At 42.6% G+C, this 24,904-nt stretch overlaps 2 protein-coding genes across 3 annotated transcripts in view; both read right to left on the bottom strand.

The window, feature by feature from the left end:
* Positions 1–120: 120 nt before the first annotated feature.
* Positions 121–14,644, bottom strand: slc22a31 (solute carrier family 22 member 31). Its single transcript, XM_041938618.1, has 9 exons — positions 14,204–14,644; positions 10,217–10,320; positions 8,702–8,856; positions 5,023–5,191; positions 4,541–4,686; positions 3,501–3,609; positions 3,096–3,310; positions 2,515–2,626; positions 121–2,161 (listed from the first exon to the last, which is right to left on the bottom strand). Exons 1-9 carry the CDS (start codon positions 14,633–14,635, stop codon positions 1,723–1,725), a joined length of 1,881 nt encoding a protein of 626 aa, XP_041794552.1. The 5' UTR covers positions 14,636–14,644; the 3' UTR covers positions 121–1,722.
* Positions 14,645–16,476: 1,832 nt separating this feature from the next.
* ankrd11 (ankyrin repeat domain 11) overlaps positions 16,477–24,904 on the bottom strand; it is a 97,945-nt gene continuing 89,517 nt past the window's right edge. The window contains exons 10-14 of one of the 2 annotated variants that reach the window (XM_041960785.1): positions 22,145–24,851; positions 21,868–21,966; positions 21,358–21,501; positions 21,149–21,241; positions 16,477–21,042 (exon numbers count right to left, since the gene is read on the bottom strand). In XM_041960785.1, coding sequence (XP_041816719.1) covers positions 20,857–21,042; positions 21,149–21,241; positions 21,358–21,501; positions 21,868–21,966; positions 22,145–24,851 — 3,229 coding nt within the window. In that variant the 3' untranslated portion in view covers positions 16,477–20,856. The remainder of the gene's footprint in view (positions 21,043–21,148; positions 21,242–21,357; positions 21,502–21,867; positions 21,967–22,144; positions 24,852–24,904) is intronic. The other variant, XM_041961600.1, reaches the window with a different exon arrangement.

Raw genomic sequence — 24,904 nt, 5'->3', positions numbered from 1 at the left:
AACCAGTTACTTACAACAGTGTTAAGGTAACAAAGACGGCAACACAGTGACCATCATGACAAACTGAGTTGAGTTTATTGAACTCATCTGGCTGTTTTTTCCACCCAGAAGACTGTCAGAAGGGACTTCCGTTGGTAAATATCACACAAGTGTAATCTGAACGCACATACACACAAAAATACTCCTCAACATCAGTATACTGACATTTTGACAGGAAGTACTACAGTACGTGTCCATATTTCTTGCAGAAGAGCTCCATCTAGTGTTGTGGGAGGGTAACACCTGAGCAATACAAAACATTCCTGTGGCTTCTTTACTTCAATTATGGTGATTTGCATGTTCTGAATTTAATTTACTTTGGGGTAGATAACTGCAGCTGATTGAGACAATGTCAATATTTCTTACTTACTAATGTTTTCACTTGACAACAACAACAGCTTACGTAAAGAGAGTTACGACACAAAAACAAATGGTAACAGGAGTTTCTCTGATAAACTGTGGGACCTTCAACTAACACAAAAGCACCTTTCTTTGCTCGCTGGAGGTGAAATTCCAAGTTGACTATTACACAATGGCACCTCCTGAAGGCCAATCAAGTAGTGTTTATCTCCTGTCAAACACGCACGCACACCAACCTTGAAGAGTTCAACATCCTTTCAGCAACAATGTTAAGATGTTAGCAGGCAGAATGTCCTCACTGTTTAACATGAAATATCAATTATGAAACAACATAAAGGAAGAAGACTCATATCAGGGAAACGTATCGAGTGCCCTCCAGTTAAATTCTGAAGCACTGAAAGCACAGTTTCATTTTGACATCTGTCTGCTACCTACAGTGGTTAGTACATCTGCAAATCCATCAGCTACTTTATTTAAAAAATAGCACCTTTAAATAATAACTTGTGACCTAACAGTGGTTTATAGAGAAGAGAAGCTTGTCAGCAACAGACTTCACCATCATCTGCTGTTAATTTCACATCCCAACATTTGGCCAAATACTTCTATATGAAATATTTGCAATGACAAGGTTCGGCAGAGGAGTATCCATCATCATATTCAATGACCAGTGCGTCATTTAGCGCCCTCTTGTGTGCTTCACAAGTGTAACACAGGACTCCACAACAACAGCATGAAACCAGTCTTGTGTGTCCCGCTGCTCCTCGGGATCCTCTCGGCACCAACACACTGCGAGTGAATCAGATGGACAGACTTAATGAAAAGTGCATGAGTTACTAATAAAAGGACGAAAGGCCGCTGCTCACATGATCGACAGACGCTGCACAGTTGAGCGAGCTTCTCTGGTCAAACTCGTGTCTGACGATGCGGCTCCACACAAACCTCTGAGCAGTGTGATCTTTTTAAAGGGAACAAAGCATACAACAAATAAAAATACAATTTTACAGCTCAAGGGGGACTTTTCTAGCCCTCGTAAAGTTCTAGATGACAAAAAAAGTTACTTAAATAAGGCCACTGCTGAAAAAACGCACAGTAACGACTTCATGTGTAAAACATAACAAGAAGAGATCCATTGTTAGAAAGTAGAGCGATTAGAGCCATCGCTGTTAACTGCGCAGCATCCAAACCGAGGTTCTTCGGCCAGTCGAGTTATGACCAACCAGACAATAATTAAATAAAGGATGTTGTAAACCGTCTGTAGAGGTATGTCTAGAAGCTGGAGGAGGAGGGATAATCCAAGTCTGTTCAGAGGGGGGTGAGGAAGCGTTAAGACACGACCTCTCTCAGTGTCTCATTCTCTTGTCCCTGTGTTTCACTGTCTGACAGCAGAGGGGGGTGAACAGCGATCCTGTAAGGCAAATTATCTTTAGTCAACATCTTCCTGGTGGCAGAGACCAAGCGGGAATAGTTATCGGGGTTGTACTCCGACAACGGGGGCCGGGTGCACAGCAACGGCAGGTTGTCCCTGTCGGGCCGGGACAGGAAGAGAGGAGGCCGGCGCTGGCTCTCGCCCTCCTTCAGGGAGTCTGGGAGCGGCTTACGTTTGCTTTCAGGGAGGAGCATTATACAGAGGACAGACAGGACAGCGAAGGAGGCGAAGATGACGTGGTGGAGGAAGTAGCCGCCGTTATTCTGGAGCTCCATCAGGGAGGAGGCGGCCATGCCAACGCAACCCGCTGCCAACACCAGGCCGAGGCAGCCGCCCCTGACAGAGAGAAGAGCAAAAATCATCTTGTGTTGGCGCATTTTCTGTATCTCTTTTCTTTCAAACCTCCCTACCCAGTCTGTAGCTCTTAGCGCTCAGGCTATTTGCTCACATAGAATAAATCTTAAAAAATGGCTAGCTGGGTATCCCAGTTTTTAACACACATTACACAAACAGGAGTTTGTAGGGAACTATTTTTAGCAGCGGACTAATACATATTCAAAATTAGCTATAACATGCTTTAGCTACACAGTTAACACTTCTCAGCGGGATTAATTAATTGATCCTTTTGGTCTTTTCATGGGACTTTGCTGACAATCAGAAAAATCTATCGACAGCCTCGTCACACTTACCGAACCACGGTCGGCATCACCTCACAGGCGAAGAAGATGCTGAGCATGGCGAGAGCCTGAGAGAAGAGCAGACCCACGACAGAGAGCACCAGAACCAGGCCACCACGCAGGTCTGACACATAACAAGATAACTTTTTAATGTTCTGTGCAAAAAGTCTAACTGCAGCACCATTTTAAGCATCAACGTTTTCTGGGACCCAAAACTGGCATGATCCCAAGCTCCACACTTGTTACGTGAATGGCACGAGCATTGTATTTTCAAGAGCAAGGGGGAAGCTCCAAATGGATTAAATACATATCAAGTCCCATGTTGCGTCCTGACATCAAGGATGAGAACAAGAAAAAAAGTGTTTCCTTCATATCTAAGCTTGCAAAAATAGGAAGATTCGATGCCAACAATCAAAGTATGAGTACACAATTATTGTTTTGGTGTTTTGAGCAATTTAAACAAGTTGTAATTGCCTGTTTGGATAAATTATACAAAAAAAGGCTCATCATTTCCAATAGCCATGGCAGAAGTTGATGGAGGATTAATTTTGTGGCACAAATGTTAATAAGTGAGACATGTGGATGTAACATACACTGAGTGAGGGCCAGCAGCAGCAGCGATGACAGTCCAGTGATGATGGCAGAGAGCAGAAGCATTCCACGGCGACCAAAGTGATTGACGGACAAGCAGATGAAGATGCAGGCCAGTGCTCCCATCATCACTCGCAGAAAGTAGCTGAAGTAGAAGTTGGTGGAGTAACTGTGCAGGTTTCTGGTGAAGCAGTACTGGACGCCTGTTCCAATGAACCTGGAAGAGAGACCAGAGTCAGACCACATGCACCGATGAAACCCAACACTTTGCATCTCACTTTTATCACGACATGGAAATTTCAGGAGGGATTATCAGTGAGTGGCAGCTGCCAACCATGTTGATTCAACAAGCCTGTCGATCAGGTCAGGTGAGCGTTGCTTTTTCACACCGGAGGACAAGAACTCACAGTGTGAAGCTGAGGATGAGGCAGTTCTTCCAGATCACACGAGTCCGTCGCAGCTCCAGAACTGAGAAGTACCTCGGCTGAAAGTCTTCTCTATACACCAAATCCATCTCTACGAACAGAAAGAGGGTGAAAAACAGTTCAGCATATCCCCATAGATCCAAAGGCTGTGGTGAACAATGAAGATATAGCAGGCTGGCACAGGAGAGCTGTGACAGGAAGGTTGCTCATCACCAGCGTGGAAAAGCAGCAATATTTTCTCATCTAATGTAGAGAACCAAACCAGACTTTGAGAAAGACAAAATGGTGTTGGTGAGTTGTATTTTTTTAAGTTAGTTTAGTTAAATTCAGTACAAAAGAGCGAAAGTTGTTATGAGGTGGTATCCTGACACAGGACAGGCCGGGGCTAGCTGGTTAGCATGCTAACGTCAGTGTCCTGTCAGACCTGTTACTTCCTCACATCATTCTGTTGATAATGTTGGTTCCTTTTTTGAATGTTCAAACTAAAATTCGCGTCATATCTTACACACTGAAGCTGTCAGGGAAGGGTTAAACTCTCTTTAAGTGTTAAGTGTATTATAATTGCAATGGATCAATATGGAAAAAAAAAACATATGCAGTAATGCCATAATGGCATTTTCTGCCATTATGGTTCGACCACAGCTTCCAGAATCACTATGACATTGAAGAGCAGCTAAATCTCTGGATTTTAGATGCTGCGGGTGACACTGCATCCACCACCTGGAAGACGGGACAACTCCTTGGGATCGTTTTTGGACTCACATAAAGACTGATGGAGATCTTGATTAGATTTCAAGAATAAGCAAGAACCTTCAGTGACTGCAGCAAACTTCCTTTCTTTCTCATTGCAGACTGAATTTCTTACTTCCATATGTAGAACTTATCTTTATTTACTTCATATTTTACTTGTCTGTTTTTTTTTTTCATGGCATGTCTCGGGATGTCAGGGTCTGACAGGAGCCTGAAGGGGTGAAGAGTTTGTGTGTATATACGTGCGTGTATATATATGTGTGTGTGTGTACCTGAGAGCAGGGTTTCACCGGGGTAAATTTCATCTAGCAGACAAACACCATTCCTGGTGGAGAATTCCTGGAGGCTCCTCTTCGCCTGGGGGATCTGACCTGAGGCCAGCAGCCAGCGAGGAGACTCAGGAAATAGTGATGCACAGCTGAGAAAGAAAACTCTGCTATCATATCATAGAGGGATACAGAGCTCGAATATTCTCTGACAAACTACTTATGAAAGAAGTTTCAGTGTGTACAGTCTTGATCTCAATGACGCTTCCTGAATAAATAACTAAACTAACTGTGTGGTGTTCACAAGAACTTCCCACGTAGGATCTTATTTATTCAAACATGCATGTTAACTCAGGTGTGGCTGTCAGAGGGGGTGAGCTCAAAACAGGAGACAGGCAGGTCAAACATATTATGTCACAATGTCAGCCTGGCTCACTGTAAAATAATAAACTGCCCAAACACACCCCGCATTTTGCCATATGACTCACCACCAATAGGAGAGCAGCAGGAGCAGAGGCAAAGTGGCCACAGCCTGGAGAACGGGCCAGTCGCGGCACAGCACGGCGATGCCCGGCAACAGCAGCTCTGCGAACACGGCGAAGACGCCGCTGACCATGGCAACCATGAGACGATGGGGAGGGTCACACAGCTCCAACCCTGAGAGAGCGAGGAATAATGGATAACATTAAAACAAAATTAATACATCTGTCAAAAACCAGTCCACTGTCTGTCAGAACATGAACCCATTCACACAGAAAACGGTCCCACCCACCTGCACAACAATCTGCCACCTGTTATGATGCAACAAATACTGCACAAGATATAAAGTTTGACTATTTTTTTTATTATGTTAAGAGATAACCTGAAACAGAAAAATCTCAATAATGAACAAAACAAAATCACATCTTCAATTTCACCAGACCATGTAGATAATATGAAATAAACAACATAAAAAAGGTTTTCAAGATTTACTTACAAGCCTTATAAAACTCAGCCTTATAAAAACCTCAGTGCATGCTTGAAGTCATGCTGCCAGTATTTTTTAACTCTTCCCTGCTCAGGGTAAAACATGATGATGCCATTACTTCAAACACAAAACACAACAAGCTCATCTTGAACAGCACGTTAACTGACTGACGCTTAATATTAGACGAGTCCTATGTTAAAATGTTAATGTTAGCGACACAAACTGACAATAAAGTTAGATCTTCCAGTAACACCTGAACATTTCACTCTTTGTGTGTCTGTCTTGGACTTTTATTTCCCTTTTTGTTTCAAAGAGGATACTGTAAGGTGTTGAATTAACTGATGAGACAGAAAGGAAGTGATGCAAACTCACTTCCCACTGGCTTGCAGATGTGGGGTCCCGAGACATGAGATCCACAGCAGGATCCTCTTGCAAAAGCTTCAAATGTCCTATAATGTGGAACCTCCCCTTTCTTTTTTTTGCTACAACCTCTTTGCACTGTGTTTGCCAGTTTAAAGCAAAGAACAATGCTAAATACCATCTAAAAACACAAATGCAAGGTTCAACAAGCTAGATAAAGCTGCCAAGAGATAAAATACTCTTAACTTCTGGTACTGATGTAAACTTGTCTGGGACTATGTGTGAAACTGCAAGTTTCTGCTGAACTTTAACCTCATTCCTCATTCATTCAAAGCTCTGAGAGCTCTCCGCCTCCTCCCCATCAGGATGGGGGGGGTGGGGGGTGGGGGGTGGGGGGGGTAATGAGGAGCTCACTTCCTGCTCACTTCCTTGCCTTTCAATCTGTCCTGCTATTGTTTTCAGTCTGTGGAGGAGCAGCACTGGGCAGGGCCTCGGCTCAACATCAACGTAATCTGAAAAAAACAAAATCTGGACTCGATCGTGCTCTGACCTCTCAGGAATGTGGGAGTATGTGTATATGTCAGAACAAAAAAGTGTGTGTGTGTATTTCAGATGAGACAACTTGAACGCTCCACTGCCTAGTACCACCTCCTCCCACGCAGGAACATGTACAGTTCCTACAAAAGCTAACATAAATACATTCCCATGCCGCTTCACTCTTGTTTTAGACAGTTCTAAGGGAGAAAACACGCTGTATTTGATACACTATGTATCCCTGCCGGCCAGTTAACATCACGAGATAGAGAAAGTCATACTGAAGACGGGCAGCTGAACATTAACCACAGAGGGGTTGTGCACTGGAGAGCCCCTAACGGACAACAGCTGAGAGGTAGAGGTAAAGAGAAACCAACCAGCTGCCTGCTATCAGTCAGAGCTCAGCACATCACACTTCAGTTTGTCATCAGCTCAAATTCCCCCACAACTAGTCTGTCATACACAAACCCAAAACAAATACAAATAGCGTAAGTCCATGTCTTTCATTTTAGGAGAGTAATTCAAACATGTAGCCTACAGCCACAGTCATCCAGTTTACATACATTCTAAAAAAACAGAAACAAAACTACAGCTTGTCCCAATCCCACAATACAAAAAACATTAATAAGCACAACTGTTTTCTACTAACAGGAAATTATACGACACATGCTTGTCAATAAAACAGCAACTGGCAATTAAAGTTATGATCCTTAAGATTTTGATGACATCATTCACCATTTATCTCTTCTGTTCCCTTTGTGCTTTGCATTGTGGCAGAACAGTTGAACAGGTTCTGTGATGGTGAAAATAAAGCTAATTCTGCTGATGTGAGCAGGAATCAAAACCACTGACTTTATCAATTTTCACTAAAAACCTGTCTACTAAGAGTATTCACTGGACGGGCATACAGCTGTATAACAGTTGATCATTCTCTTGCATGAAGAAACACTGTATGCCTTGTGTGATTCTTTGGCTCGACAACTGTGGTTTGCCGTTTTCACCCAACAAACAATGCGTTCTGTAAATCCTCTTTTATCTTGTTAGTATCATAATAAAATCAAATTAGACTCGTGGTTATGACCTGATGGAAATAATGAAATTAGTCTCTGTCTTATCACAGAGACTTAAGGAGATGGGAAGTGATTATACAGACAATCTCCTGAACATTATGTGGTTCCATCTATCTACAGCCTTATATAATACACTGTTCAAGCAATAATGATGACAAATGTGTGGAATGCATGCAAGATCTTTTACACAGATGCATCTATTCACTGCGTTGTGAGTCTTTAAGCCATCTCCTTTCACCCGACAAGAGCAGAGGTAGAAGGTAAAACAACTGACCTGTCCCGAATAAATAACTGGAGCATATACATTAAACTGACTTTTAACTGTCATTATATTGTCTTTCAGTTCTTCTTCTTGACTTCCAGACATCAGAAATAAAAGTGCCTGATTTTAGTTGTTTGTGTTTGCTGAAGTAAAGATAAGATGGCAATACAGAGATAGGAAGGATTTCCAATTTGCTCCTGCGCAGTGGGAATTTCCTTATCTTTGACTGATAAAATAACTCAACAGTTAGAATTCTTATTCTGTATTTATCTTGCAATGTGAATGTTTTCTTTGTTTTCGCCAAGTAAAGCGCTGAAACAAACTGTGACTGCTGACTGTGCAGTTGCTGCCACTCCGCTTGCACACAAACTCAGGAAATCTGCATGGATGCAACCAGATTTATACAGTGTGCCGGGAGTCACATGGCCACGACTCATTACATTAACATTACGCAACGATTATATAACAGAGCTCCTGCAAGAAAAGAAGATAGATCTATACTAACTTATATTAAATAATCATCAGCCAGTCGATGAGAGAACTCTTTAATACTGAAACAAAGACTAATGAAACCAACATAACGACAAACTGCAACACGTGTTGTGTCACTATTCTCCTCTTATTTACACATCGGCTTCTCATTTTGCTTATTTATTATCATTTTTGTGTCTATTTTGCTACTTTATGGGTTTCTTGTTGTACATCTAAATTCCTGTAACAAAAACAGAGAAATGCAATTTAACAAAAACATGACATTTGCATAAGCAGAGTGCCAGCGAATGAGTCAACACTGAAGTGCAGGAATCCTAAAGAGCTCCCTAAAATAAACAAAATGCGTCACTGCATATGAAGAAGCAGAGGCTGTTTTTTTTTTTTTTCGCAATCCCCCAGACAAGTCGATTACTGAATGAGGCTGCAGGATCTAGCGGTTTACGCTAGATAAGTGCGCACCAGTTAAATGTCAGGATACTCACTGGCAATGTACGAGGACAAAAACACCCCTGCGAGCATGGCGCCCTGAGAGAGACGCAGCAGCAGAAACACCACGGCACTGCTGGACAAACACACGGCCACCCCGAACAGACTGGACAGGCTGATGGAGAGGAGGAAACATCGTCGACGACCCAACCTGAAAACACACAAAGTCACACAGCCGTCGTGTCCAGGTCACAAAACAGACAAAAGAGAAATTATGAAGCCCCCAATGTTCAATTTTTTTTTAATTCATAAAAGAATATGAATGAATATGAATCGTACAAATACATTGTGAAAATAAGTACATGGATGAAACAACACCTTGCAAAATAAATTAATAATAGTCAGCTCATAACTCACTTTCAAAATTAGTTATTAAGTTATTTCTATATTTTATTTCAAAATGCTCCATTTGAAAAGTCCACTTTTCTTTTATAATGAGCTCATGCCAACTACACATATTAAACACAACTTTGTGTGTCATAATGTCACTTTTCAAAACGGTGGTGTTGTTTCAGCCGTCTCACTTTTCAGCCCGTCACATGTCCCCTGCCTCTTTAAGCAGCATGCTCAACAGCTGCTACCAGAATTAGCCGGTCAGCACCTGTTTGGATCATTCCACAGGTAAACAGGTTGATTGGCAACAGGTGATAGACTTATGATTGGGTACGTATCCTGGAGAGATTAGTCAGTCACAAGCGAGGATGGAGCGAGGTTCACCACTTTGTGAACACATGATTGGAGGATATTACTACACTGACTCAGGAACACTTTGTAAAACTGTCAGTAAAGACAGTTTGTTTGCAAATGACTGCATTATGTTTTTATTTATGTTTTACACAGCATCCAAACGTTTTTTAAATTGGAAACACAGTAGACAGGCATACTGCAGAAATTAACATCTCCTTTTATTTAGCTTAACAAGGTTGCACGTGCTATCTACCCAGCTGGCTAACGAGCTGGGGGTTGCCAGTTTGGTTTATCACTTAGTATGAACCTCTGCTGAGGATCATCATTAGAGTCAAGATCTAACAGAGACAGAGAGTCTTAGAGCTAGTTAGCCTAGCATGTGTGTAGCATTAGCAGCCCTTTTTAGCATGAAAGCTAAAGACCTTGATTTGGTGTGTTTATTAACACCAGTTTCAGGTTGGCTGAATTAGAATGACGCGAGCATTGTTGCTGCTCTAGTGAACAGGAGCTAACTGGCTACATTTGGTAGCAGTCGTTGAGCATGCTAGCTGAAGAGAGGCAGGGGGCATGTGATTGGCTGAAAGCCGATGGAGCAGGGCAACACCACTGTCATTAAAAATGCCATAATGAAATAAAAATGTCTCTAATGACATAAAAATTATATGCAATAGATGTTATCATTCACATGTAATGATAATCTAGCATTTCATAATACTGGGTCGAGGTTCATGATATATTTTACACATTTTATTGTTTATTCGTGTAATAATGTCATTCTTATTTATTCAATTTGGAACAACATATCAAGTATGACTCTTACTTACCAGTCGCACAATGTACCAAGGAAGATGTATCCTATAATCCATCCCGTCATGAAGCAGATATGCTGAAAAGGGATTTTCCAGTAGTCGTGGCAAACCAGGTTCCACTGCAAAGGAAGACAAACAAGTACACTGATGCTTTCTCAAACCAAAATAAAACTCCATATTAACTTTGAGGAAAAAGGCGTCTTAAACAGAGAGCACCGCTATTCCATTAGGTTAAAAAGAGACAAACTGCTTTACAACACATCATGAGCTTTAAATAAAAATGTTCCACGTGGTTCGCAGGCACAAAGAGTTCAATATACTGTACCAACGGGAAAACTTTGGTGCGTTCTTTTCACTTATTTAAAGGTTAAAGGATTATACCACTGTTTTTTTTATTTCATTGATTGTTAAGGCTGCCATTACTCTATATTTTTCTTCCCTTCTCTGACTATGGCTCTCAGCCCCAAGGCCATTGGTTCCTACTAAAAACGTAGATCTTTAAAAACAGGTCACAAATATAGTTTTGTTCTTTGAACAAAAAAGGCTCAGCAATATCCAACAAGAGCTGTAGTTTTTAGCATATATTAGTCAAACAGAAGTAAAGAGCACATTTATTGGGGACTATTTATAGCTGCGGATTAATACACATTTGGTGCTGTAGTAGTATTTAAAACAGGAGGATGATGCATGAAAGATCTACTAGAAATCAATTCTTTAGTTTTGTCTTTTGCAGGATTTGTTGACAATAAATAATATGGATTATAATCATCCTTAAACTATAAATTATACAGACTTCTAATCTTTCAGGCCGTCATTGGGTTCAGCAGATTTTACTGGTGTTAAAAAAGGCACATGAACAAATTGTTGCCAACAGGCTGCAGTCATCTAATCTGACTACGTAACATGCAGAGAATGGCAGGCGACCGGTCAAATCACAAACAGAGAGACTTCTGTGAGGAAGCGGGAATGTAGATCATGTTGTTTCTAACTGAGTTAAGATGTCTGCTGACAGTGTTATTACATTAGAACAAAGTAGTGCTCAAAGTAGAGCATGACAGCTCTACGCCTGGTTAGTACCAGCTGCTGCTTGTAAGAAAATGCTTCTCCACTCCCTTCTCTCCCTCCATCGCCCATCGCCTCTGCTATGTCCTCTGTGTTTAGTCGAGGTATTTCATGATGGTGAGCATTTACCAGATACACATGGCTGCAGAGTCTGGGATCAAAGCAACAACATGAATTTCGGTAGCATTCAATAAACTGAGAAGTGGGAGCACTGTGAGTATAAAAGCTAGCTCGAGTTTGCTGGATTAGGCCAGGCTGGGTATCAAACCTGAATACTTTGTAGCTACTGATCGAGGTGTGCCTGAAAGATGAAGGATCTGGTTTCAACGTTTGTTCAGCTTCAGAATTTCTTTCTCATTTATTGTTTAAACAGACAATTTGCAGTTGAAACTTGACCGGTTTTACATGATATATATAACTGTATTGCACAATTCAGTCCGTGACATTTCAACCCAACACAGCTGGAGTTTATTCTGATACTATTCCACGCATTTTTCAGGTGGTGAGGGTCTACTTGTGACTGTTGTTGCATTATACTGATAAGTTTTCCCTATGCTGAGCAGGCCATCGTGAGTTTTAAAACTTATTTTACAGTGTTGACAACACCAGAAATTCAGCCAGTGATGACTGTCCATTAAATCACAAACACAAAGCCGCTAGACAAGCAAGTCATCCTGCAAAAAACTGATTAACAGTATATCTCAGCTTTAGAAGAGGTCTTACAATTACCATTTTTCAAAGGCGACATAACGTAAAACAGACACTTTGCAGGATTCATTTGCCGCAGGGCAGCAAGCAAACATGAAATCCTGGACCCGCATTGACAGAGTAGGCATCTCCATCACAGCTTCGCCTACTTCAAGCTCTGTGGAGAAAAGTCTGAAGAGGTCAAAACTCCAGTTCCTTATGAAGGCCACAGGATCTCTTCAGGCCCCTCAGCACCACTGTATGCATTGTATCCTGCACCCCTACACTGGACTATTACATGCCACCATGTTTGCTTTGTGGCTATATGAATAAACACATGGAATATGTACAAAATAAGCACAATATGAAGGCTGTACAACTATATCTCAACATAGCTTCTTGAAAACAGGCTCCAGTAATAAAGAGAGACCCATCTTTAGGTCCCTTTTGTTATTACCAGACAAATTTACAGTCAAATCCCCCAAAAACAATGACCACACAGTGAACCTTTGAAGGCCCTTTAGAAGTCTGGAGCATCAGAGAAGTTGCCTGATTGGATACAAGAAGGCCAAATAAGTTGTTGTCTGAACTGCTGGTGCATTGGTCATCGGAAGAGAGGAAGGTTGGTAACAAGCAGACCCTCAACATCAACACTGCACTCAGAGAGGAGACAGTCCTGTCAAATCAACGCCTCCGTCTCAAAGAAAAAACAGCTTAATAGTTGAAAGAGCAGAACTACTGTCCTCGAAGCTGTTTCTGTTTCTTTGCCCAACCCGTGTACTTCAAGGTGATGAGCACTGTTACACTCAATTTTTCCTTTAATTAAGTTTTCCTTTGTCGCAGCGAATGAGGTCATGGAGGGAGGAAGCTGCTGATGGTAGAGGAGGTGTTCAGGGTCTCAGGAAGGAACATGGGAGCCTCACACTTCCCAGAGCCGATTTCTCATGGGGGGAAATGGAGAAAAAGCCTCCTCTCTGCTAGTATCTACTTCCTTGAAGCCCTGGTACACAGACAACACTCTGTATAGTTGCAGGGTGATTACCCATAATGTCTTCTCTATCCTGCTTGTCAGTCCCTGCTCTCCACCAAAGCCCATAACTCTCACCACCGAGGTTCAAAGTCTGCATCCAATACTCTAATGTGTGCTGCAAAATACTGCACAGACACAGACGTGGCGTGCATGTGTGAGGTGTCTGTATAAGGGTCACACTGAGAATTATTTCATGGTCTTTATCAATATTTGCAGACTGGGATGGATCATTTAATGGCTGAAGTCCACTAAAACAAACTGAGGAGCAGATAAACAAGTTCCTGCAGCTTATTTACACACGCGGTTGCACAACAAGATGCAACTGCACAGAAAGCCATCGTCTGAGTTCAGGCTCTGGAGGTATGCAAACCACACGACACCTCAGAGTCCATACTTCAGTTCATTAGCCTAAAGCAGACATATGTGTCTATATACTGTTTTCTACGTCTAGGTCTTAGTCTAGGTCCACTGCCCGGCTGAGCGGTGACTGGACCCTGGGACAAACTGAGCAAGACAGCAGATAAGTGAGAGTGTCAACGAATCTGAGCAACAACGAAGTTTTAAGTGTTCAACCTGAGCAAACAGTGACTTAATGCTGTGAACAAACATCTTAACGAGCACGCAAACTCCCAGCAGAGATAAACTGCTGTTACTGACCTGAGCCTGGAACAAACCCGGGTTGGCACCACCAACTTGCTGTAAGACCAAAACATTAAAAAAAGCTCTCAAAGCGACCAAGGGAATAGTTTTTCTGCAGTCTGTGAAATATTGTATGTAACAGTTTAGGTAAAAATAAACGACCTGCAGCCGAGCTGGATGCAGAAATGCTGTTTTTAAAGGAGCGCAGTGGCTCCTCTGTCGTACTTCAGCCTCAAAATGTGGATAAACTCCACCTAAAGAGGTCCGAACTTAAAGCAGGCACCCGCACAGACCTGGATGATGGCCCGCAGGCGTATCTTATTGTTATTGGTGGCATGACTTTGATGATGCAGGTTGTTGCTGAACTTGTGACTGAAGCACTTTTCTCCTATTCTTTAAGATCTCGTCTACATCCCTGAAATCTGAGCTGTCCCTTTGTGTGGTCTTTCTGTGGGACAAGTGTTTACTAAAAGACTATTAGTAAGCAACTTGATTTTTCCAACCTGAGACATTTTGACCTTGGCTCATTAATGTTATTTAAGAACAAAAAATAATAAGAAGAGAAGTGGTGTTGGGTGGGTTACCTCAGTGACAAAGTTGCTCTGGAGCCCGGCGACATGGGCGTACTCCCAGCCTTTGGTGCAGGAGACCCTCTCCCGGGGCACATTTTCGGAAAAGTCCGAGGTGTTGGATGTGTACTTGAACAGTTCACAGTGGCTGAGGCCGGTGCCGTTCACCCAGGGGATGGTGTAGTTCAGGTACCCCTGTTTGGTGAAGTTACTGAGGAGGAAGGTGGAGGGCAGGAGCTGCGGGTCGGGTTTGCAGTGGTACGAGTCCGGGATTAGGGTGTAAAAAACGTCGCTGAATAGATTCAGCATGACCGCGAAGTTGGGGAACCAGCTGAACACGACCACGATCCGGTTATAGCGTCCATAACCGCCGGTGCGGGGGAAAATCTTGGTCTCGTAATCCATGTGAAGACTAGTGTTTGCGGTAACAGACGGTCCTGTGGCCATGGCGCGGTGAGTGCGCACACGCGACAGCCGCGCGACGCAGCAGCATGTGAGGCGCGCAGGGAGGAAGAGGAGGAGGAGGAGTTCAGGGATCGACATATGAGACACCTGCTTCAATGACTCATGTCAGGATCCTGCGTGAGTCACCTGAAACAACTCCAGGAGCAGATGATCATATTTTTGGACAGGTGACTCAGAAAATGGTTGAAAACGTGGATTAATATCCTGACAGCTTGCGGTTCCGCAGTAAAGTTTTAGAATCACAGATCCACATTTCATTGGTAACAATCTCAACTTTTGACACCAAAAATGAACAAACTTTAACTTAAGCTCTTTTATGTAAGTGCCAATTGTTGCTTAAATTGTTTAAATAAGTTGGGAGGACGTCTGTCAAACAGAATAACATAATAATGCAGTAGCAGAAAATGAGATATCTTGCTTTTTATATATATCTAGCATGGGTGAAGCTAAAAAAAAAACCAAACAAACAAAAAAATGGATCCCACATTTCCCATAATGCAATTATGCAAATCCACACCTCTCCCTGCCTCCTACAAGGCCTCCAGTCTGAAATTGAAATTTTACATGTCAAGCCCAAACACCAGGTAACCCTGCTGATGTCATCAGGATTAGCTCGTGTTTGTCAGACTTTGGGAAACTTTCACCTGAGCCAGTTAAGATATTACACAAATGTTTTCACAGGTAAAGTAGTTGTTCCTCATGATGAGTAAACTGAGCGTCATGTGTGAAGTCGGTGGCGTGCACCTTTAAATATTTTCCTACTCTATTTATCAAATGAATATCATGTCTGAAAATCCAGTTTTAGATTTCAAAGTTGACATAAATTATATTTCTGATGTTAGGAATATTTTTTTCTGATATCACAAAAAAATGTGATATTAAAGGAAAATGTGAAAAGCTTGAGTCAGCTTTTATTACTTAATATTAATGTATATTAAAAATTGTGAAAAACATGAATTATTCTGAGAATTATCAGATGTTTTTTTTTCAATTATTCATAGTTTATTGTTGTGTATTTTATTATTTATATATAGCATTTTTTTGTAGTTTAAATTGCTTCATTTTTTACATTTGCAGTCCTGAAGTGTTCTCATTTTGATGTGAAGCACGTGATAACTTTATGCTGCTCAAAAACTTTATTATCCTCAGTTTGACTCAGTCATGTCAAACTGAAATTCATCCTAGAAAAAGGGTTTAGTGTTAAGTGATACTTTACGCTGTCTGGGGATCAGTTTTGGATCAGTTCCATCTGGCTTTGATAGGAAGCACTGAGTCAACACACACATTCCCAACAGTAGAGGGAACAAGTCACAAGGAACTGTTGACAGCACATCCAGGTGACGACCCACACAGAAATAGGCCCGTGACAGTGGCTGTCTATGCTGTTGATAAATTTGGGCAGTTCCTTATCATATGACAGGCGAGAGGTAAGAGAGGTAATAATGATATGAACAGAAATCTGCCAGAGACATTCAGGCTGAGTGACTGAACTCTTCGCAGCTATAAGATGAGCAGTGTCAGAGAAGGCATTTCAAACACTCAGACTGCCATAATGCCAAACATTTCCGACACCAAACATGGCCGCTATCAGTATAAACATGCTTCTTGGATGAAACAAGACCCCTATAATAATGTGGTTCATCATTATATTAGGATAATGTTCATCATTTAAACGTACATTTATTATTTCTTCTGAGTGGATATATTTTGGGTGTGTAAGAAATAGTCAGTGGCAACTTAATGATGCGGTACACATACATATACAGCTTTTCCATCACGACACAGACAACGCAACACTAAATCAAGAACCGGAGGACGGCTGGTAATATTTCAAAATTTTATTAACGAACATAATCTCTGAGGAACAACAGCAGTTCTCGCGCTCTCTGTACATGCAACTGTAGAAAATAACAATTTAGAATTTTTACTTTTCAGTTTTAGTCTTTTTTTCCCATCCATCCTCATTTTCAGTTTCTCGCATTTTTATTTTTTTTGTGTCTTTTTTCTTTATTTTTTTTGCAGGAAATCAACAACAGCTAGAGGTGAAAGTACTGGATTTCTGTTACAGCACTGACAATAGCATCAACAACCCCCTCATATATCCCTGCCCCCCCTCTTAGCTGCTCCAACAATATGTACACAAATAAACTACATTGTACAAATAAAAAAATGTTACATTGTTACATCATAATCACCTGCAGCAAGCGCACGCAGCTTGTTGCTGTTAGAACCCCACATTCTACGCAATTTTTCAGACTAGTACAAAGAGGAGGGTGCAAAACGTCCTGGGAGGTTTTATTTACAGAGCTATGTACAGTATGTCTCTTTCACGCATTACAAGGAGGAAAATTTACACAGCGGAGACCAACTTCAACTCAAAACATACCACAGGTGTCAGAAAAAAACAAAAAGATAATAAATAGGTTATTTCTCACCATTTAAAGAGTAGTTCTCCATGCTTTTTATTAGTCATTTTCCACTCTAAAAAAGAAACAAAGAAATAGCTACAGTCTGGGTTTTAATTAAAAAATAAAACAAAAAGAAACAAAAACTAGAAAAAAAGGCTTGAAATCGTGATTCTATAGATTGAAAAAATAGCAATTATGTATATTTATGTCCAGTAAGAAAAAACAACAAATAACAAATCTAAAATAAACATTATGAGTGAATGTGAGGAGAGTAGAGGTAATATGTTGCTGACTGAGGTGGTGTCAGGCTAGCATCTGTATCACCACGGCCAAGTGCTCTACTGTGCATCTGAGGACTGATGTGTGTTTGTGTCTGTATTCAATTTATTCATATGTCACTCGTTTGTTAGTTGAATATTCACACTGGAGAGTCAACGCGGATGGATGTGTTTAGTCTATTGCTCTGTGCAGCGGTGTACCGCAGACTGGGGGGAGAAGAATTCGCCTGTCAGTTGTGTCAACCATCACCATTTCAAGCCTTTGTGGTTCAAATAAATGACTGATTACAGAAGTAAAAACAAAGGCCGGGCTGAAACCGTTAAAAAAGGTGACACATGAAACGGAAACACACTTCGATGTCTTGTAAACAATAGTGAGAGGGTGTGGTCGGTCAGGGCATAGTAACGGTATACATTCTGCTCGATAAGCAACGTGATTGACATGCCACTGGTGTTTATGCTTTATACAGGAACAAAAACCCCTAAGATAAACACAACAACATTCAAAACTACATACACTGAGCTAAAAAACACACAAGGATTCTGTGAACTAAAGACACCCTTAACACTCCTCCCCAAAAAGGTGTAAGAAACCAACAACAAAATAAAAACAAAAAACATGACAAACAGGGGTTTAAAAACCAAATTTCTGGCTATTTGTATCCAAATATGTATGTATATGTATACCAACCAAGATGTGTGTATCTCTCAAAAATATCCAGGACTATACACCTAGCCACCTTGTCTGCACAGTGTAATAGCAACAACCATTGCACTTGACTAGACATACCATACACAGCTATGCTGACTGACAGTGTGTAAATAACTTAAGTTTCAGATAATATTGCCATCAGGATACATGAGCAGCTCTCACACACAGACAGGCAGCCTATGTGGTAGGTTGGGAAAGCTCTTCAAAACCCATTAAAAATAGAGAATCAATACAAGTCATCACAAATCAACATTTCAATGGGATTTTTAAATTGAGGACAATTAAAAAAATCAGCATGAAGCTATTTCTTTTCCCCTCCACTGTTTGTGTTCATGTCTGTCCACTTTTTGGTTCATTCTGAGGAGATTTAAGTCTCGTAACTGTCTGTTTGGGCCTGACACAAGAAAATGATTACGGCAAATGCCAACACACAACAGAGTAATATGAGGAAGTGACCTAACATTTAAAATCCCTGACAACACTAGCCAAACCCCTTGTAGATTAAACATTGATAAAAAGGCTGATGTGACTATTCAGCCTATCGTTATCCAACTAACTACCAAACTGATCTAGGTGTTGTACTGAAACCACATAAGGGAACTGAACTCCCTATAGGCTATAATAAAATTTCAATGTATTTAAAAACACCCATTCAATTGAAAGGCCACAGGTCTCATGCAAAGCCAAATACGGTTCGTGATTTTTCTGACACACTGGCGCCATCCAGTGACTAAAAGTTGGAACTGCACCTAGAAAATAAGCTGCTCTCCAACATTTGACAAGGGGAAGACTGACAAAACAAAGTTAAAAGTCAGTATGGAATGAAACCTTTCAGTAGCTGTTTGGACTCTTCAGTCCATTTACTGTGAAGACCAGACAAGCTGGGAGAACAGAGCATGTCTGAAAGACCCGTGTCCTGTTGGATTTAGACAATGATGCTTTGTGATGATTAGAAATGATTTCAATCCAATTTTTGTAAATTAAAAACATGGAAAATCAGTTTAAAACCATTCTACGTTAATGCGATGGTTTTGCTCGTGAATGACATCTCTCTAACTTTCATCCCACCCATATATATCTATGTGACTTTGCCCAACAATGAGTACATTTTTTTTTCACTGAAAAAGGCATTTTCTTGGTTCGAATTTTTTCAGATATAATTGTGTAGTAAAGCAATGAATAATAATCCTCTGTCTATTCTTTAAATAAATCCTCAACAACTATTCTGCTACATCTGAGGGACTATATGGTGATTGGCCGGTGGGAGGCCGGTTTAATCAAGAAGTGTTCTCTGTCAGCTATTTGTGAGTTGTGGTGATCCGCGCCCAGGTGAGTTGCCTTACTTAATCCTGGACTGAATCTAGACATGGGATCATACAACTGTGCACTGGAGTCTTTCAAATACTGACAGAAATGTGTACACATTTTGGCCCATGGATATGAGGGGGGGAAAGTGCTGCCCAAAAGTGAACTGTACATAAAAAGATACTTTTTATTTCTTTTATGTTTTTTCTTTACACTTAACTGAGTGATATTACAGTACATAGGTTATTTACAACTGTGCAGTAATGTGTGGCAAAATAAATTATCTAGAAGGCAGCAAGAATACATTGGTTAACGAATATAAAAACTGTACATAATTTACGGAATACAACTTTTTTTCATTTTTCTTTTGCTTTTTTCCATTAAACTAATATTGGCTCTGTAGTGTTTCAAGTCACTTCCTCAGAAACAATGAAATGCCCAAGTAAAGAAATAGACAAAAACAATATTTCTCTCCTCCTGCCAAACCACAATTTCTCAATAGTCTCTTTGAATTTCAACATTCGTTGTGTTTGTTTCTTCTGGTTTTCCTGTGGTGTTTTTGCAGTCCATGGCGGTCTGATGTGTTTGTGTTGGAGCAAGCAGGCTGGCTGAGGAACACTCCGGTCTGTCCTCAGAGATCCGTGCTTGTCCTCTTCTGTTTCGCCAGGCTGAGAAGCTGCGGGGTCAGTCTCGTCCTCTCAGACACTGGGCCTTGACGTGCACACACATCGCTAATCCTCTGCTGTACTCAAACCTGCTGCAGGCTCTGTTGCACTATTGTTTAGCTAGGCCTGGTGCAGTGTGAACAGAGAGGGCGTCCTCTGGGTTTATGGTCTTATAGCCCCAAAACCATCAGCGGCTGGTTCTAGCTTCCTGGTCTGTCCATCCCAGCTGTCTTGCTGTAGATTCACATTTAAGATCCACATGATGCACCACGGCTCCTTTGACTTCCTCTGGGTCAGCACTGTACTCGGACTAGTTCTCCTGGGCCACCAGGAGCCCTGGGTCAACAGGGGAGGCTTCTCCTCAGTCCTCCCTCAGGACAGGCACCACGCTGTTGGGAGAGCTCTTCTCTGATACCTCCTCCCAGTGGTGGTGGTGGGTCTATTGAAGCAGGGACCAAAAACGAACTCAGAAAATATATCTCTGTCCCCTGTCTCACTGTAACTGAGCATTGAGGAGCTTTGTCCCGATGTCAGAGCCTCAAAGCAAAAACTGTTTCTGCTTCTCACACTCTGATCAAACAAAAGCGTAAAAACTTTGAGGATGAAAGTGCAAGTTGTGTATTTTCTTTTTCCCCAGTAAAAACATGTTTCCTTCTTCACGGAAGGGAATCGAGGGCAAGTTTTTCTTTACTCTTTTTCTATAGAATATAATTTTTTCCTGTCTAAAGTCCTCTTTCAAACTTGCTAGCCCTTTCCATTCGTTCTATTCAACGAAGTCTCTTTGAGAAGAAGTGATTCAGACAAAGTTTGCTCTCCATCTGTGAGCACAGGTGTGTCACGCAGGCAGCAGGACGAAGTCGTCGTTGACATCGACCATTGGCACGTAGAAGGATGGCACTTCGTTGACGCAGAGGGACTTGTGCCCCGCTGGGTCCAGCTCCTGGACCTTCAACTGCCACTCCATCCTTTGCACTGCGTTGAGGGCTGCTGCCTCGTGCTGTTGCCGCATCAACAAACATGTCTGTGGGAAGAGAAGCCAAGCATAAATGAGCTTGGTATATATGCAATTTTGGTATTAACGCCTCTGACTGAAGACATAACAGCACATACAGAGTGCCGATATTTACCTTCATGCGGTCATATTTATCATCCACGTCCTGGATCCAGGAAATGAATTGACGAGCGTTGAAGCGATCTCTCACAGATTTGTTCTCATCACCCTGAGAACATACACAGAGTTACAATGTAGATTAAGCAATAGATTAGGTTTAACTGCCTCCAATAAATTCAGTTAGAATTGACTTGACGCTTAAGGGTATATTTGTACATTTCCTACCTGGCTCTCTGATGGCATATTGTATACTTCAGAGTCCAAAAGCATGGTGCAGGCGCTGAATGGCACAGCCTGATTGGCTATTGTCCTGGCCGCTCTGCAGTGGACCCTCAAAACCTCCTGCTCACAGGAAACAATAAGCTTCTCCTGTGAAAAGTAAGCAAAAGAGAGAAAGAAAAGAAATTTACATTTATTGTTGGCCATCGGGCTAACAGAAACGATCAACAATGCTGCTGTTTGTTTCACAGAAATGGTCGTCACTTAGTTAGGGAGAGAGATGAAACAGATTTGTGTCTGCATTTCGCTCTGGCTCAGCATATTACTAGGGGGTATGCAGATTTCACTTGCATTTCTATTAAGAATAGGCTTTGATGTTTCATCAAAGAAGTGCTCATAGCGTTCAGTGCATATGTGTGTAGCTGTATGTATGAATGCAGGGACAGGGAGTGAGCAATGCATGAATTAAGGATAGAAAATAAGCCTAAAAAATGTTTCAGAGAGTGTATTCCTTACGCGTTCTATGCTGTGCTGCAACCTGAGCTTCCCCCTCACTGCCTCCTGTTGCCTAAAGAGCTCCTTCAGAGGTTCTGACAGCGATGGAGGTGGGGCAATCTGATGAGGAAACACAACACAGAGTATTAATTACATTGACCCCTAAATAAACAGACCGTTTAAAAACAATCTTTGTTTCTAATTCTTGAATAAGAAATAGTATTTATGCATTGTATACATATGCATATCACTACACTGACTGTATGATTAGGGGAAAGTCAAAGACACCACAACTTACAACAGGTATGTGAAGCTTGCTGAGGGGCTTGCCATCCAGCAGGTAGGAGCCAGTGTAAGTCACATATTCAGCATAACACTGTGGGGCCTGTGGGGTGATGTAGCACAGAATCTTCCGCTTTTCCTCGATCTTCTTCCTGATCTGTAGGTACTCAAAGTAAGGGTTGGAACGGTCACTGTGGTAGGGCTCAATATCATCCAGCTTGATGGCATTGACTACTACAGCCAAAGTCTGTTGAATCATTTCCCTGGTCTGCTGCATGGCTGTGTTTACCAACTGGACCTGGACTTGCTGCCCAGCAGAACGTGGAAATTTCCTCTTCCGCGGGTGTTGGGTCTGAGATTCCTCTTCGTCCAAGGGGAGAGGGCGACCTTTTGTCGTCTTACTGAGAACCACTGGCGCAGACGTTGTCACAGACGAAGGTACAGACACTGCTGGAGTTGAATTAGATGGAGTAGAGGAGACACTAAGGACAGACTCTTTGTCTTTCTTAAGAGCTGTGAGGGAAGAGACTGAGGTGGGTGTCGGGGTTCTAGTGGGAACTGGATTAATGCTCACTGCTGCACTGGTTGTCACAGGGGTGGCAGTGGCAGATGAGGTTACTATGCTGGAGGTAGGGGGGACAACAGCAGCAGAGGGATTGTTCTTGGCGCGATTGCGGGTCATCCTTTGAGGGATTTCATCCACCTTCTTGGGGATATCTACAGTGGCGGACACAGTGGTCAGAGTTACCGGTGTTAGTTTGGTCTCCAGAGTGTCTTGTAGTTCCACTGTGCTAGAGAGGGTGGCTGCCACTGGGAGCTGAGGAAGAGGACTGCATGATACGGATTCTGCCACGGGCTCGGGCATCTCCTCCTGTCTCACCTCTGATTTGACAGCAGACACTGAATCCATGGGTAACTGCAATGACTCAGTGAGGGAGTGGATCTGTATGTGATGTTGCTGATTGGCATCTGATTTCACAGACGAATACAACATATTGGGATGCGACTCATCGGGTCCTCCGTAAGGTCCTTTTCTTTCCAACATGCTGCCCTGTTGCTGTGTCAGAGATAGAGAGCTATGGACTGGCACACTCTGAGGTTCTGGGTCCAACTCTTGCGGGAAACTGGCATGAGGTGATGGTACAACTAAGTCCTGTCCAGTGGGTTCCCCTAAACCTAGGTCTCCCGCAGGGCATGCAGTCTTAGCCAGGCTTGGCAGGTCCACTTCCATTATATCTGGGTCATCTCTGTCTGTAATGGTATGTCTAATGTGGGTCGGCACAGTTTTGTTGTGGTCAGCTAGTTCTGGGCCTCGAGACTCGGCTTCCTCTGACTTGTCTGGTAGTGGTAGGTCAGGCAAGGAGAATGGTCCCAGGTCATCCAGTTCATCTGCATCAGCTGAGAATGGGTCCGCCCAGGGCACTACAGGCTCAGGCCCCACAGCTGGAGCCATGTGGCCCTCAGTGGTAGCACTGAAGCTGTGCGTGGTCTGTCTGCTGTCTGGTTCTACACATGTTGACTCTGTGTCTATCTGGTGACTTTCCTCTATGCTAGGCTTGTTACATTCCTGGAAGAATGACTCCAGCCTGTTAGAAGATGATGAGGTGTTTAAATAGTTGGATTCTCCATCAATAGCTGTGTCAGGCCTCTCTGGAGAGGGGATGTCAGCCACAGCCTCCTTCTGCTCATCAAAGTCCTCTGGGTCCTCTTTGTGCCACCTATTCCAGGTGGCATACGGGGGAGTGACAGAAGGGTGTCCAGACAAGTGCTGCATGTCACTGTCTGAATGGGAGTAAGGACTCGTTATTTTGGAGACGGCCGCCTCTATCTCCCCATACGTCCTGTGGGGAGATTTGAGGTCCATATCAGCATTCCAACCCATGCTATGATCAAAACAGTTCTCGCCATGGTTGGGAGCAGAGTGTGTGGGGGAGAGCTGATGGACCTCTGGATCCTGCCGGTCTGGAGACTCAGCAGGCCAGCTCTTCCTCAGAGGGTCCTCAACTTGAGGGGAGAAGGAACATGGCTCTCTTGTTTGCTCCGGATCCTCCACTGCACAGTGGTCTCCATCATCTCTCTCATCCATATCACCCATATCACCCAAATCACCTTCTTCATCCTCATCCTCTTCTTCTTCATCATCCTCCTCTTCATGCTCCTGTTCTTCTGTGACAGAGGGAAGATCTGAGAGGACCAGGTTAGGCTCACTGTGATGAGGCTCAGAAATGTCATCAATGTCAAGAGGTGGCAAAGCAGCAGGAGCTGGGGTAGGTGGTGCAGCTATGTCGAAGCAGGGTTCCTGGGGGTCTGGCCTGTGAACCGGTGTAGACGGTTTGGGCAAGAAACTGTTGTACACATTTTCAGGAAGGTGTTCATTACCCTCTATACCAGCAAGAGTTGGTGCTGCCACATCTGGTGTGGGATGGGCTGGCTCCCGCCGAGGGGACAACATTCTTATTGGGGAGAAATAGGGAGATGACAGGCACTCCAGCCTATCCACAGTTGCTGATTTGTCTTCTAGAGTTTGGGAGGAAGGTGATGGATCAAATTCAGCTGTTGGATCACTCTGTTGTCGAAGGAACTTGTCAGCCTCAGCCTTGAACTCCTCCTCCAGAGGCCTGCGAACATCAGAGGATGCAGATCGGCTGACAAGTGGCAGCTGGAGGTTCTTTGCAGGGGTAGGGCATGTACCCTCCTGGAAACTCTGGGAGTTAGAGTACCTGCTGGGTGGACAACAGAGAGGCAAGAAATTAGAAAAAAATTAAATATGAATATT

This window comes from Chelmon rostratus, chromosome 1 (genome assembly GCF_017976325.1).
Source record: "Chelmon rostratus isolate fCheRos1 chromosome 1, fCheRos1.pri, whole genome shotgun sequence".
NCBI classification, from domain to species: domain Eukaryota; kingdom Metazoa; phylum Chordata; class Actinopteri; order Chaetodontiformes; family Chaetodontidae; genus Chelmon; species Chelmon rostratus.
The sequence above is the reverse complement of the archived record's forward strand: the minus strand, read 5'-3'. Positions and strand labels throughout refer to the sequence as shown.

Bases quoted from the DNA above. Each gene is read 5' to 3' on its own strand.
- slc22a31 (XM_041938618.1), bottom strand. From the start codon at position 14,635: ATGGCCACAGGACCGTCTGTTACCGCAAACACTAGTCTTCACATGGAT. The intron at 4,687-5,022 runs GTGAGTCATATG...TTTCTTTCTCAG, and splicing joins CTGCTGCTCTCCTATTGGTG to CTGTGCATCACTATTTCCTG. The intron at 2,627-3,095 runs GTATGTTACATC...GTTATGTGTCAG, and splicing joins GCTGCTGGCCCTCACTCAGT to ACCTGCGTGGTGGCCTGGTT.